Raw genomic sequence first — 16722 nt, forward strand, 5'->3', positions numbered from 1 at the left:
TTGTCTTGTATAATTATAAATTGTCTTTCACATGTTTTTAAAAATTAATCTTATTTTTGAAGGCAGTCAGAGTTAAATGATTTGCCTGGGTCATCTAACTAATCTAACTAGTAATATCTGATCCTGGATTTGAATTCAGGTCCTCCTAACTTGAAGGCTGGTGCTCTATCCACTGTGCCATATAGCTGCCCTCGATCCTACATATTTTTTCAAAAATTCTTAGTGGCTATAAATGACTGTCATCTTTTGAGAATGTTTGACTTTTGGAAATGACCCTAAAAGATCTGAAAAATGATGAGAATGATCAAGCCTCTGATAGCTTTCTGTTCAAAAGTATAGATAAAGTTATAAAGGAGATAGGTTTTCTTTTGTGTTAGGTATATTGCTTATGAAGGAAATTCAAAAAATGTTTTACCAGGATCATTGCCATAATTATATATCTTTTCAAAATCTCTAACTTATGTCTAACCTATATATTTAAAAAAAAGTTGTATTTCTTCATACTTCATGTTATATATTTCTGGTATCTTAAAATATGAAATGTAATTTAGCATTATTTCATTATAAAGAATTTTATTATACAGAGTTAAGAGTCTGCTATACATTGACTGAGATATCAAGGACTTATTTATTTCCCTAATCTAAATGAATCACCTCTGCTCTGCTTTTTTTTTCCTTTTGTTCTCCTTCAGTTTGCTATTGAAAGTGTTTTCCTATGGTTTTTACAATTTTGTGAATGTAGCCCTAGAATCTGACTTAGTTTTTCCTAAAGTGATATTTAGCACCAAAAGTCTTTGAAAATTGACTCTTTGGTTCTGTTTTGTTTTAATGTTGCTGTTGTTTTACAGTAATTCAATTTTACTGTTATTAGGACCCTCCCCTGTACTAAATTAGAAAATCAATATATTAGCCATGTCTAATTATATGCCTTTGTCAAGGGACAGAAAACATATTTCACTATCCGTTCACTATCTGTCCTCAGAAGTCTTCTAGTGCTGTTACCATGGTCTTTGTATACGTTGTTCTGCTTACTTTGTTACATACTATTTCATATAAATCAACCTACCTTTCTTTGATTGTTCATATTCACTTTCTTTCAGTGCAATATTTTATTGTATTCATAAACCATAATTTCCACAGCTATTCTCTAATCTCCAATCACTTTTCCAGTTCTTTGGTGGGACAGAAAGTGCTAAAATAAGTATTTTTGTATAAATAGAATTTTGCCTTCCTTAGAGGCCTTATTATTGGCTTCCTTAGAATATTTGCCTAGTAATACTATCATTAAGTCAAAGGGCATGTATAAGTTTAGTGAATTTTTTAGTATAATTTCAAATTACTTTCCATAACAATTTTACCAGTTCACAAATTTAACAGTTTCACCACTTATTATTTATGACCTACCTATCACATCCCTTTTTTCAGGGGCAAGAGAGCATAATGGATAATGTTGAACTTGGATTTTAATTCTTCCTACAATTGATTATGTGGTCATGGGTTTTTACTTCTGAGTTTTTATATGCCTTGTGAAATTGAGATAATGATGCCAGTAATGCCCTTTACTCAAAGAGTTTTTCTGTGGCTGAAATTAGGTTAACACATTAGTAAAGTGCTTTTTAAGAGTATAATTAGTCCTCTTAAAGCAACAGCATTTTAATTATTTCAGTTAGAGCTATGGTTCAGTAAGTTGCTAAAAATGATCTGAATAAGTAGTATAACTGCATTCCACACATTTTGCTTCTTATTATGAAACTATAATTGTATCCTGTAGTTCAAAACTATTACAAATGACATTTATTTTGATATATTGCTTTATCTGTCATAACTATAGTATGATGCCAAAAATCTATTCATCTTCTTAACTTTAAAATCATGCTGTTAAAAGGAAATAGCCTTCATGTTTGTTATATAGTAAGATTAAAGGCTTCAGATATAGATAGATATAGATATAGATAAAATATGTACTGGGAAGATGCAGATACTGGATAAAGAATAGGGAGAAGTAAATATAGAGGTTGATACTGCCTAAGAAAATATTTTTTATCTGGAACATTGAGGTAATGATGAAGTTGTGATTATTAACAGGATCAGTCTTTGTGCCTTTCTTAGAACTTACATGTGACCTAATTTTGAGGAACATTGATTTATAGCCTTGATTTTTTTTTTTTTTTAATGTAGGATTACAGAGACATTATTGACACTCCAATGGATTTTGCTACAGTTAGGGAAACTTTGGAAGCTGGTAATTATGAGTCACCAATGGAATTGTGTAAAGATGTAAGACTTATTTTCAGCAATTCCAAAGCTTATACACCAAGCAAGAGATCAAGGGTATGGAATTAAACTTTTTTTCCCAAATGTATAGATTTTCTACTTATGTCATCAACATTTATTTATAAATGTAAACAACTAAATGTTTATAGACAACTATACAAAATATTTTTTAAATATTGAAATTTTTTTTAATCTGCAAATGTGACTTATTCATTAACTATAAACATTTCCCATTGTGAAACAACAAAACTGAATGTGAATTCTCATTATTAGTTTGTACTGTCTATGATAAAATGTTTGAAGAAAAGTGTATTCTGGAAATAAAATACTGTAGTTAATTAATTTTATTTCATTTGCAAATGGAATAAATAATTTTCTGAAATTAACTTGTCTTTTTAAAAAAGTTATATGATCAACTTTAGTATTTAATGGAGGGAGGAGCGTTTGTATGGGTAATTTATAAATGTGAAAATTAAAATATTTACCTGATAAAAGAAAGAAAAGGGGAATTCTGGAAGTGAGAGAACATCAGTGGATCTCAGTACATGGCAACCCACCTATTGTGTGTATACCAAGTGAAGCTGTGGCTAATTAGGTCAGCAGTGAAAAAGGTACTATAGGACAATCCTTGTGGATGATATGCAAAGCACATATTCTGAATAATGAGACTAAAAGCAACAGTTCAAGGTTATAGGTATTGCATACTCCTTTCCCCCCAAAAATATTAGGAGGTGCACTGATTAGAACAATAGGACCTAAAGTTAGGAAGACCTAACTTGATTTCCATCCTCAGGGAACTGACATTAGTTGGATTACCCTTAACAAGTAATTTATCTCTGTCTGCCTTAATTTCCTCAACTATAAAATGGTGATAATAATACCTACCTTCCAGAATTGTGAAGATAAAATGAGGTAATAGTTGTAAGGCATTTAGCACAGTGCCTAACACATAATAATAGGTGCTTGATAAATGCTTGTTTCCTTTCTTCTATTTACGGCATAAATCTTATAAGTACACATTTTTAATTGAAATTATCTTAAGAGTAAATAAGTAATTTTTTAAATTAAGAATTTGCTATCAAAAAATGTATATGATTCTATATCATGATTTTACAGAAAAGCAAATTTACTTATTGAAAAGCAATTTTTCATCACTGACACAGTTTCTTTTATTTATAGATTTATAGTATGAGTTTGCGTCTGTCTGCTTTCTTTGAGGAACACATTAGTTCAGTTTTGTCAGATTATAAATCTGCTCTTCGTTTCCATAAAAGAAATACAATAACCAAAAAGAGGAAGAAAAGAAACAGAAGCAGCTCTATTTCCAGTAGCACTGCATCAAGGTACATAGTTATTTCTTTTTTTAAAAAAGCATGAAATGATCCATAAGTTTGACATCTGAGTGGTTAAACTTGGTGTGTGTTTTTTAATGCTTCCTTTACTATTCCCTATATTGCAGAAAGATATGTTTGACATGCAAGTTCCTTTGATGTGGAGGATTTTTAAACTTTAACTAAAGCTATACTAGTGTAAGTGCTTAAATTCAAATAACTGCTAAACACAGTAAAACAGCATTTTTAGGGTAGTGATGACATCATGCCTTTTTTTATCATGTATACCTATAGCATTTACAGTAATCTTTCACTAAAGACTCACTTATCTGAGGTTCACTACTTAAAATTCAATACAAATGCCATGTTTAACATTTCATTACAGTATAATTGATTTTGAATCCTACAGTACTTTACAAGTTGTGTACACATATATGTGTTCATCCTCATGTACCTCCAAGTGACCATATGTGTTACAAGTTTCACTTTTTGAATTTACAGCCCTGAAAGGAAAAAAAGGTTGCTAAAACCTCTCCTAAAGGCAGATATCTCTACCTCTCCATTTTCTACACCTTCACGAACAATAGCCCCAAGACATAATGCTGTTCAGATGAATGGAAAAACGATAGAGTCCAATTCTGTGGTGCGAACTAGAAGCAACAGAGGACTTATAGACATAATTGTAACTGAACAACCATCTACTTCTTCAGGAAGCAAGCCTTTGATTTCAAAGCCTAATGCTTCTGTGATACCTGGGAAAACAAGTGAGTCAAGTCATTCATAATTTCTAAATTGAAGATTACTTAGTAAAAAATTACTTCCCTGTTAACTTGTATCTAAATTATCTAAGTTCTTTTCTCTTGGTACCTTGAAAATTAAAATATATTACATTAGATTTTAATTAAGTCTCTTCATGTTTTGTGTTGGAGTTTTCAAACTTCCAAAAAATTTTTTCTTTTTTACCCATACCTTGTAAATCCTAAAAACACTTTAAACTTTTTCTTTTCTACTTCTGTGGGTTTTTTTTAAAATAGGTACTTTTTTTGTTGTTGATAAATGTTTGGAAATTTTTTTATTTGAAAGTCAGTTTCTTAAGGGTAAGATTGGTGGACATTTTGATATAATTGTTGTGTAGAACTCAAGGACAGTAAAATACTTATATAGTATGAAAGTTTTGGAGTGTGTTCCCTTTTGGTACAAAACCTTTGTAGAAAGATTTGTTAGCTCCTTGAATTAAATACCTGTTGCTTGTCTCCTTCCTTTACTTCTCAGGACCATTTGATATTAACAAACCTCTTGCTAAAAATGCTGTTTTGACATTTTCCATGATCTATGATAGTACAGATAATTCCTTACTTTGTCTTCTTCCATTTCTCCTCTTATCATATGGATATCTGTAGGTTTCTTCCAAAACTTATTCCTCAGCTTTCTGTTTTTTTTTAAAAAAAAAAAAAACATCATATCCTTGATGAAAATATCCTTTTTTCATAATTGCATTTTTAAATAGCATTTTTAAAATGATGACTCCCACATTTATACCTCCAAACCTGAACTTTGATTCTATAATTTAGTCACTTAGTAAGATTTGAAGTAATCTTAGGCTTTTCTTTCTCTCTTTTTGTTCATGTATCCAGTTTACCAAATTTTGCCTAAATCTCCTTTTTTCATAAATTAATATGAAATTATCACTTATTTTTTGTTAATAGGCATTTATATAGCCCTTTAAAGTTTGCAAAAGACTTTATATGCATTATCTCATTTTTGTTTTACAAATATGAAGTAGGTACAACAATATTACTATCCTTGTTTTACAGAGGCAGAAACTGATATTCATAGAGTTTCTTATAATAACAGTTTTGGAGGAAAGGTTTTAAAACTCGGGTCTTCTTGACTTAAAATTCATCCCTGTTGCATCAGAATTTATAACTTCTTTTTCTACTCTTTGGAATCTGGCTTGAGCATGTTCTGTCCTTCCACCAAGCTTGTCTTACTTTCTATTCCTCATACATGAAATTGCATCTCCTAAAACCTCTATGCTTTTACACAATCTATCCATTCTTGGAATCACTTTTATTTCTTAGAAATATTTATTTCTTAGAGATCTTTTAGTTGTTAGTGTTTACTTATATGTTTGCATGCTGTTTTACTCAATAAAATGTAAGTTTCTTGATGATGGGGATTGCTTGCTTTGTATCTTTTTAACCTTAGCACCTATCACTATCTGTCCCTGGCATATACATATTTTTAAAAGTATTTATTGATATCTTTTGTTTTACAATTCTATATTTCTCCTTGTACCCCTCCACTTTCTAGAGCTCCATCTCTCCTAAACAAGATTTAAAAAAAAGAAAAAATAATCAACTCTAATCAGTACATTTTAAAATCTGACAATATATGCATTGCTCTACAACCATGGGACTTCTTCCTATACCTTCCCCTCAAATCACCTTGCTTTGTAGAGGAGTGAGGAAAAGTGTTTTCTCTTGTCTCTTCTTTGAGGCTAAGCCTTTTCTTTGAAATTCAGCAACATTTATTTAGTAAATGCTTTTACATTGCTTGATTAGCCTTTCTGAAATTAGTGAGGCTAATTCTAGACTAAAAATAACAACATCAATAATAGCTATCATTTATATAGAACTTACTGTTTTCCAGGCATTTTGCTAAGCACTTTACAATTATTATTTCATTTGATCCTCACGAACAAGCCTGCAAGTTAGATGCTATTGTTATCCTCATTTTATGGAAAAGGAAACTTAAGACAAAAAGAGTTGTGACTTGTCCAGGATCAATCACATAGCTAAATAATTTTTTGAGGCTGCATTTTAAATCAAGTACTCCAAGTCTTTGAAGTACTTTAAATCAAGTACTCTATTGGACTGCAAGCCCAATACTTCATCTATTATGCCATCTAGGTACCTTGAAAATAAAACATTGACACTGGACCAGTATAACAAAAGTCCTAGCAGTTTGTCATTCTTGTTGTAAGTTCCAGTAGCTAGTATTACCTTTGGGAACATCTGATCATAATTACACCATAATGAATTATTAGAACCTAACTTTAATGGAAGTTCATCAGCATGGATGAATGATTATAAATATTGTCCCAAAGATTTCTATCAAATTAGAGCATTTCTATTTCTATCAAAATAATATAGAACAGCTTCTCATAAAGGAGAGGAACCAGGAAATATAAATGACTTCCATTTCTTAATGGTTATCTCCTCTTTGAAAATTGAGTCTTTTGAAGTAGAAAGTTGTATTAGCTCAAATATTTTGAATCTTACTAATCTAGTTGTGCATTAGTGGCAGTCTTATCCTTCCCTTGTTTTTTAAAGTATGAGGGAATGGGAGTTAAATTACCTCTCATGATAAGTTTTAGTGAATCTTGGCTTTTTAAAGAGTTTGTTCTTTTCTTTTTTTTTTAGTGCTGGAGAATACTACAAAACATTCCAAAAATGTAAATAGTCTTTCAGGCTCAAGTCAATCTAATTTTAGTCACAGTACTAGGAATAACTCTGCAAGAGAAAATATAGAGAAGGAAAAGCCAGTCAAACGTAAAATGAAATCATCTACTCTTAACAAGACACCCACTCCAATTCAGCAAGGTAAGTTGTTAACTTTTCAAGTTTATTTTAAGATGTGCTAGAATTCATATAACTTTTAGTTATATTTTAGCTATATTATATATATTTAGTTATATTAGATCTTTCCTGTGGGCAGTTGACATATCTAAATATGATTTAAACCCCCCCAAAAAAAAAAAATTAGAGATCTGTGTAGTATCCAATTTACTCAATTATGTAATTCCTAAATCTTATTTTCTTGCTCTGTTGAAAGAATTGGCAAGTTTTTTCTGAAGTTAAGGATGTGTTTCTAAGCTTTTTAGGGATACAGTTTTTTAGAGAGAAGGGGAGATTGTAGAAACTTTGTTCAGAGGAGATTCAGGAAAGTGATTGGTTGTTAAAAGATATTGAATATGTTAAAACTGACTTCACAAGATCAGTAAATATCTTAAGTTATTCATTTGTCCTTTACCTTCTTTCATTCCTTGTTTATAGTAAATCCTCATTTTTTAATAGTTTAGTTCTTTGTTTGACCTATTTTTTCTCACTTCCAGAATTCTAAACTCTGAAGTGATATCTACGTATTAAATATTAGTCTACAGCTATAATACAATGTAGTGTAGCACATTTAATTTTCAGTTTAGAAATGGTGCAGCCAAACTACTACTACCATAGTTAGCCAGTTGTCTGAAGTATATTAGTTAGTGAGTAATTAGTTCTTTATCATTAACATTATTTTCTGCTTCCAACTTAAAAATGGGTTGTATTTTAAATATTCTATAGTTGGTAATTCAGAATTCTGAATACATTTTCCTCCCAGAAATAGTTTTGTGTAGTGATTTGATTCCTAGGTCAGCCCCCACAAAAAAAAAAAAAACCCAGTTTAATTTATAATATATTTCCATTATAGTTCTAATTTAACTCCTATGCATAATAGTGCTTTTTAGTGAAATGTGTTCAGATTGCCATTTAGGAATTCAAAGAGCAGCCTCTTTCTGTCAGCTACAAACCATACCTAGTACCCTAGATTTGTAGTCAGAAAATAAGGGAATTAATTATAGGACTTCCGCTATGTGTATGACCTTGAAGAAAATCACTTAACTAGTCTATTTCTCTTTCTTTTAAATAGAGCTATGGGTTAAATTGTATTATTGTGAACACTATTTTCATTCAAGAAACATTTATTAAATGCCTGACACATGCTATGCTATACATAATATACAACACAAGCCATTTTCTTAAGGAACTTATGGCATAATGTTCAAGTACACCAACTTTATAACTTGAAAAGTGATGTAAAAAATTTGAGAAGGGAATTTTCATTGAGGGTGTATGAAAAGGAAAAAGAATGGCTTAATGGAGGTGAGCACATCATTTATAAAGAAGTATTCTGTGTGTCAAAGAAATTTCTGTTTTAGCAAATGGCCCATAACAAATTCTTCATTAACCACTGTCAAAATTAAAGTCACAAAAATCAATAGATGGAGACAAACAATGAATAAAAATAGTGTATGAATCATGTATCTTTCTCTTTCTGTGACATGTTAAGAACACTTTTTTTTTAACTAGAGAACCTGGGCATTGTGTTTGTCCGTATCCTACAGACAAAATATGGATTCTAGCACTGTTCATGTTAGGAGAGTATCTTTACACCAAGATAATTAAATGAGATGTGGAATTTATTATGAGATTGTTGCCTTGATTATAAAGTCTTTTCTTAACGGTTTCACAAATATGTTAACAAAATAAATGAAATAATTTACTTGAAGTCACTTAAATATTAAGAAAAAGGATAGTAGGATTTTCTTAACAGACAGGATTTTAACTTTTCATTCTACTCTATTTCTGTGTATTAAGAGTGTCAGAGTGCTGTCATATCCCTACAGTATTAACTGAATTTTCTTACTATTCTAGGCATAGGGTTATAAAAAGGAGTTTAGAGAAAAGGGCCACCCTCAACATAAAATAATTTATAGAACTGAACAAGAGAACATTGACACAATATTACACATGATCATATCCTAAACTTTCGCTTGATATTTGTTGTCAATGAAAATACAGTGGCGGCTAGTGTATAGAAGTGAATGAAATCCTGTGGCTTTAGATTATATTAATATCTTGAAACTTGACTTTTTTTTTTTCCAGTAGCGGTAATAATAATAATAAAAGTTATCTTTTGGAAAGTTATATTTTTATTATTTGAAATAAATAAAACAAGTTTATTATGCATTATGAGAGTTAACAAAAATGCAGATCCATCTCTGTATCCTATAATAATACTGTTATTATTGTGTTCTCTTAGCAGATTGCAAAAATAATGCTTTGGCATCAGGAAGCATCCAAGTAAATGGGCATGGAGGTCAGCCATCAAAACTTATTGTAAAGAGAGGCCCTGGAAGGAAACCCAAGGTAGAAGTGAATATAAGCAGCAATGAAGTTGTACACAAGAAAAGAGGCAGAAAGCCCAAAAAACTACAGTGTATGAAACAGGAAAATTCAGAGCAAAATATAGTACAAACCATCAGAGATGTGATTAATGATGAAGTAACTGCAGCTTCTTCAGCGTGCAATTTTCTTTCTGAAACTAATATTGTAAAAGAAGATTTATTACAAAAAAAGAGCCGTGGGGGCAGAAAGCCCAAAAGAAAGACAAAGGCACAGAAGCCAGATTCAGACCTTATGGTTCCTGCAAGTGTTAAGATGCTAAGAAGAAGTAGTAGAAAAAAGACAGATGAACCTATGGATGAGGATGAAGGGTCTGAGGAACTTAAGGGCTCTGAGCCCCACATGAGAACTAGAAATCAGGGTCGAAGGACAGCGTTTTACAATGAAGATGACTCTGAGGAAGAACAAAGGCAGCTATTATTTGAAGACACCTCTTTGACTTTTGGAACATCTAGCAGGGGGCGAGTCCGAAAGTTGACTGAAAAAGCAAAAGCTAATTTAATTGGTTGGTAACATGTACCAAAACATTTTACTTTAAATGATATAAAGCAGGTACAGTTAAGGAATAAATAGAATCAAGGCTTCTTCCTGGCTGCTATTATGGATTAGAGAGTGTTATAATTTGAAAGAATTAGCAAAAAAGAAAAGAGAAAAAAGAACACTTCTTTAAAGAAATATATATTTTAAATGTTTGCTATTTATTGCCCTCAAATAGGTTATACATTTCAACAGTCATTTTATTCATGGGAGAGGGGAGCAATTGAAGATGTTAGAGCAATTCCTGGTTTATTTATAGAAGAGAAAGATTTGTTCGCACTGTGGAGGTGCATCATATTCCTAGTTAACAGAACTTTTCATGCTACAATGTATGTTTATTTTTGACCAAGCAAGGTACCTTTCTATTGATTATAGAAGTCTTGTCTCCTAGGAAGACAGAATGTTGCAGAGTGTGGCAGTAAATTAAGAATTGTGTTTCCAGTAAAGATACATATAAAATCACCAAACTTTGCTAATCTTTAATTTCAGTAATGTTAGAAAATGCTTAGAAAACAAGCTTTTTGCTTTATCCCATTTCTGCCAAACCTAAAAAAAAATTTCTTATAAAAAATATATCCACATTGGAAAAAGTTTGACTGGTGTCTAATTTTTCAGACCTTGATTCTTGTATCAATCACTAAATCTCTGTTTATTGTGCCAAAGACTGAGCATCAGTGCAGTGGGAAGCCTGTTTTTGACTCTCCATACAGCATACAGTTTTCAACAATGAAAGAGGCTGTATATTACTCTTAAGTAGAAAGTTACTTAAAATTGTGCTAAAATTTATCCTTTTGGTACTTAAAAATAATGCACTGGTGGGAGTCCTTTGACAGAGATGTTTTAGGCAAAATATTTAAGTGGTTAAAGGATTCAAGGAAATTACAGGAAAGGTATGGAATTTGCTGTTTACTTGATCTGGATCATTTCTACGACATTAGACATTTTACTAGGCTAAAATGATTTACAAAGAAATGTGTCTGTGTGTGTATGTGTATATGATAGATGGATATATAAAAATATATACAAACACATACGTATACAATATTACCCAGGTAAAATTCTTTTCAGGATTTTTTAAATAGCACTAGAATAAAATAATTTGAAATGTCATACTTTATAGTTTAATTTTAAGGGGAAGATTGGTTATTTTCAATTATAAAGGTTAAAATAGGCCAAATCACTTTTTATGCAATCATGTTTTATACAGTGGTCTCATTGCACATTGTGTTTTTTCTGCACTTTTTACGGTATTCTTATCACGCTGATAGAAGTCAATATACACCCTAAAGAAAAATTCCATTTAATGATTGTGCCTTGTATTCTAATTTTTTTTTTTTTTTTTTTTGCATCTTTAGTACAATTAAGTTGTCTATTGTAAATGATAACTATATGACTTAGGGGAATGTATTGCTATATGTACTGCTATGGAAAAGGAAAGCAGTTATTTATTTGTTTATGGTACATTTAGTTATTTTATACCTTAAAAACCAACTTAAAATACCATTTCTGTTCAAAAAATGTTGTCCATTACAAGAAAAATTGAAAGGATGTAGTATTTTCTGAGGACTGGTATGGTACAAAAATGTAACCAAAATTTTCAGATACTACATTTTTGAAATGGGATTAGGAAACAGTGTATTATCATAACCCAGCTGTAGAAGAATAAAGGTCTTTAAATTGAATGTTGCCAAATTAAATTGCATAGTAATCTTTATATATTCTGGTAATGTTAAATATTAGCTGTCATTTAATTGTTCTAAAGAAAAATAATAGTTGGTATATTTGGAATTTTTAGGTTAAGTTTGTGTGCAAAAATCCTCGTGTAAAATTAAGTAAAACCGTTTTCCAAATTTTGACTGGGTTGCCATGATTTTACATTTTGGGAGGAAAAAAAACTAATTTGAAAACTTTGCAGATTTCTTTGTATATTTATTTTTTCTAATGGTTATTTAACTATTCAGTTAAAATTAAGTGGCTAAACCATTCATAATGCAAAAGGTGGAAGGATTGCTTGGTTGTACAGTAAAATGCAGTCTTTCAGTTATACCATTAAAAATAATGAAGTGTGTGTGTGTTTGACCTTTAACAAGGATTAATTTAAAAGATCTCGTTGCTTTTGAAGGCAATCAATATCAGATATGTAATTTCCTGATGTTATCTGCATTGTGTTAAAAACAATAGTAGCATTCATCTAAAAGTTCATTTTCTGTAAAAATATATACAGATATACATATATATTTTTATGGTGTGTACAGTATAAAGCTATGAATTCATAAGAATGACCCATATACCATCTTGGAGTGTATAACAACATTTCTCTAGTTCAGTGTGTGGGGATTCTAACTCTTGAGCAAAGAAATGAGTATTTAAGGTCTTTTCTGCAGCACATATTCTTTCTGTTCTGCAAACACTGTATATTTATGACCTTAAGCTTACAGTTTTACTAGTAACTGATAGACACTGGTTTCTTAATGAATCATGAATTATTTGGGTCAGGTTCTTTTTAATTGAAACAACTTTCAAATTTTTATTAGTAATACAATATATATTTAAATTTTATATTTTTATAATTTTGCTTCACTGTGTTGCAAAGGTTTAGTTCAAAAGATATAAGTCCTTATCTTTTGTGTGTTTTCTGTTTAAGAAAATGTTCCAAGACATTGATACCAACTCTTTGTGTGATCGTGCTCACAAACACACACACATCCCAAGTTGTTCTACATGAGCAATAAAACAGTCTCGTTTTTTGGAATAATTTCATAAATTATGACTTGTTACATGCATGTAATATATAAAAGCTATCTGTATTTTTAGTTATCTATAGTGAAATTCACAAAATTTTGTCCCAAAGTAAAAAAAAAAAAAATGTTTTTTTTTTTAACAAAACACATAAATGTTGCAAATATGCAGGTTAAACAGTAAATTTAATTAGGGCCTCATAACCCTGGCACAATAGATTTGTAGCTTCATTAATTTAAATCCATAGAGCTCTGATATTGTGGTTTTAGGCTATTTTCTGTCTATTAAGCATTAACTGAGGCCAGAGTTTATTATAATTATTTTCATTGATTTAAGTATGATTTCACTGCAACTGAAAAGAATGTTTGTCATATTGTGACAAGTGGTTATATCTTTACAAATTGTCTTCCTCTTTAAATGTGATTTGAATGACTGTATGAAATATTTGTATACATTTTAATTTGTACAATTTTGGATTGGGTTTGGGCATACTTAAAAGATGGGATTGACTGAATTTAGTATTACTAGGAAATTAATTATGTAAGATATATTATTAACTGACAAAAGGACCCTCATGCCGCATGTATGTTAACTACTAGAACTGTCACTTGTCTGTATGGTGCAGTAGACCAGTCAATACACTGTTACTGTACAAATGTATTCAAGTACCAATTTTAGCTGGTTGGATGTCAGCAATTTTTTAAAGATTGTCATATGTGGACTAAATTAGTACATCCAGGCTTTGCAGTTGCTTCAATTCTAATAACATTCCATGACATATATATAGTTTGCTCGTACCCGCTCAACTTCAGCTGGAAACAGTCTTATTTTCTGTTTACTACCTATTGAAATTTAATGTTAATTTTTAATTTATGTTTTATATTTTTTTATGTTACCTTGCCTTTTTTAAAATAATAATTAGTTGGGGGGACTGGGCATACTCAGTTGACTAAAGGGCTGTGCATTTTCTGCTTAGTTTCTCTAAATCTTGTAACATTTATACACATTGTAGCAAGTAAAGGACTTTACTCTAGGAATGGCCCCAAAACTGAAAATTATTTCCACAGATGTTGCAAATTAGCATTTTTATTTCTTTATCTGGATTTCTGTTTTTTTCAATAAACATTAAAACTGTGGGCTTTTTTTGTTTTTAGTTTAATTTTCAGATCATTTAAATTCTGTAATCTTTAATTTTCTATGAGAATTGTTAACTATTAACTATATTAAATAGTCTTAAGCACTCCCAGTGAAGAAAGTTAATTTTACTTATGAGGAAAAAAAAAAGTAAAAAAGTCTAAAGACTACAAGTACTAGTTTTGAGCTCCAGAGATAAACTTGTACACACTGCAATAAAAATACAAGAGTTAAAAATGATGTGAGCTATATATAGTTTTGGGGTTTGGTTTTAATAGCTCTACTTTGTAATTATTTTTGATGCAGATAAATACATCAGGAAATTAACCTTACATGGCACAAACCAAATACATGATGGTGGGTGGTGATATTGTACAATGAATTTCTACATTTAAAGAACTAAAAGGTTAGGTTTTGAATGGTATATCAATGTCCACCTTGTATACATGCATATAAGGCACGTGCACATACATGCTATGTTCTATGTAAGGTTGTGCATGTTGATTTACCGGTTATGGTATGCTGTAGAGTATGAGACAAATAAAAGTTACATTTTTGGACCATATTAAAACTGCAAACCAAGACAGGGATCTTATTAAAGATCTTTTAGAAAAATATAAATCCTGTCACTTAAGATATTTAGACATGTGTAGAATGTAGCTCAATTTTAAGAAAGTGACCTAGAGGGTTAATTTTGAAACTGACACATTTTCGGATATAAAATACACTTATTTTGTACAGAATACAATGTTGAATCTGTTGTATGTAATAAATACCATACAGTTTCAAAACAAGATAATTCTTTAGCTTTATCCAGTTTTTTTCTTCCAGAAATCTGGAATATCATGTTGTTATAACCTACAATATCACAACAGGATAACAGTGCCCTTTCTTTTTGTACATACTGATTGGACCTTTCTTTACTGTTATGTGGACACTTTCTATGTTAGTTTTGATGCATAATTCTTTGAATCCTTTTATACAAACTAGAATGTATGTGTAAGAATTCCTGTCACTGCAATGTAGTAACTACAAACCTATTTTTAAATAAATAGAAAACTTGTTTTTCTAAGCTGTTTAGTAATGCCTCTTTTTTTTCTACTTACTTGCTTTTCTGTCATAAATTTTTCCATATACATAATGTTTTAATCTCAAATTCCGTTTTTAATATAATTTTAATTCTGTGGAAAAACCCCCATGTATTCAGTGTTAAAGTAAATATTTCTATTTAACGCGAGAATTCCCAGGAATATAGATATCTTTATTTGGGTTCATTTGACATCTTCCTAGAGGTTAGACTTGGAACATCACAAATTGTCATTCTTTTTGGGGGAATCCAAATTTAAAGTCCATGATTCACTGTGTGCTGGTGTGTACATAATATTGTCTGATAAGAACTAATTTTAATTCTAAAAAGAACTGAATTACTTCTTGTGTGCAAGATCATTGTGTCAGTTGATGAGAACACAAAGAAAGAAAATATATATAGATATATTCATTTATTTATATATTTATTTATTTATTTTACATGGCAATTGTGAGGTTAAGTGACTTGCCCCAGGGTCACATACATAGCTACTTAGTAAGTATTGTAAGCATTAAGTGTTTGAAGTCTGAGGTATGAAATCAGATTAGAATTTAGGCCCTTATGACTTCAGAGCCAGGGCTCTATCCACGGCACTATCTAGCTGCTACAATTAACACATTTTTTACAAGTTTAGGGGAAATTACTTGTAAATCTACATGATAATTTGAGGACTGATTATGTTTAAAGCTAAAGTTGTCAGGGAAAGCAAAGGAGACAGTACATGAGGTTATCCTTAAAGGGAAATTAAAAATTATTAAGAGGCAGAGAAGTAAGGAAAGGAATAAATTCCAAGAGATGAAAAGACAGTCTTTTTTGCAAAGACATAGAAACAGGTAATAGTTCAAATGTGCAATATACTTTTAACTGATTAGTTGAGGAATGAAGCCAGACTACTGCACTTTGTAGTAAAAGATTCCTTTACTATTGTCTTGCAAAAGTAGCAGTAGGAAGAAGACTAGATTGGAGTTAAAATCTGTTGAAATCCCAACTTTGCTATTAGAATAGTCAATACCCCAATACTTCCCTAAGTCTCATTTTCCTTACCTCTAAAGTCAGAGAGTTATGTGACACAAATATATATGTATATAATTTAAATGATTTGTAATATCTAGAAAGTGAAAAATGTACAGTATATAGCATGTCCTTTCAAAATTTGTCACTAATGGGAAAATAAATTTCAAAGCAATATTCCATATTAAGAGCATTTTTCTCCAAAATATATGATTAAATTCTTCCCTTTCCCAATCCCCATTTACAGTGGAAGGTCTTCAAGTGCCACTCAATTAAGAAATATCTATTAAACATTTAACATATAAGGTATTGCCAAATGGGATTCAAATATGAAAAATGAGTTTGTCCTTCAGGAAGCTTTTTCTTAGTATGTATTTTCAATCCAAATTGTAATTTCATTAGTATAAGGAAACTCATTTTAAGAAGTGTTAAATACAATAAGTACAATAGATGGCTCTTTTCTTTAGTTATAAATGGGACAACTGGGGGAGGGGAAGGAAGTTATATGATAAGGAAGAAATTCCTTTCAACTGGTAGAAATAATAAAAGCTCATTCAGAAGTGGCACTAAGGTATGACTGGGTTAAGAAAAAAAAACATTA

At 30.6% G+C, this 16722-nt stretch overlaps 1 protein-coding gene across 4 annotated transcripts in view; it reads left to right on the plus strand.

The window, feature by feature from the left end:
* Positions 1-14921, plus strand: part of PHIP (pleckstrin homology domain interacting protein) — a 171570-nt gene extending 156649 nt beyond the window's left edge. For 2 of the 4 annotated variants that reach the window (XM_031964602.1, XM_031964605.1), the window contains 5 exons: positions 2179-2331; positions 3454-3617; positions 4107-4369; positions 7031-7210; positions 9471-14921. In XM_031964602.1, coding sequence (XP_031820462.1) covers positions 2179-2331; positions 3454-3617; positions 4107-4369; positions 7031-7210; positions 9471-10126 — 1416 coding nt within the window. In that variant the 3' untranslated portion in view covers positions 10127-14921. The remainder of the gene's footprint in view (positions 1-2178; positions 2332-3453; positions 3618-4106; positions 4370-7030; positions 7211-9470) is intronic. The other 2 variants (XM_031964603.1, XM_031964604.1) reach the window with 2 other exon arrangements.
* Positions 14922-16722: the final 1801 nt, after the last annotated feature.

Source organism: Sarcophilus harrisii, chromosome 4 (assembly GCF_902635505.1).
Source record: "Sarcophilus harrisii chromosome 4, mSarHar1.11, whole genome shotgun sequence".
In the NCBI taxonomy this organism is placed as follows: domain Eukaryota; kingdom Metazoa; phylum Chordata; class Mammalia; order Dasyuromorphia; family Dasyuridae; genus Sarcophilus; species Sarcophilus harrisii.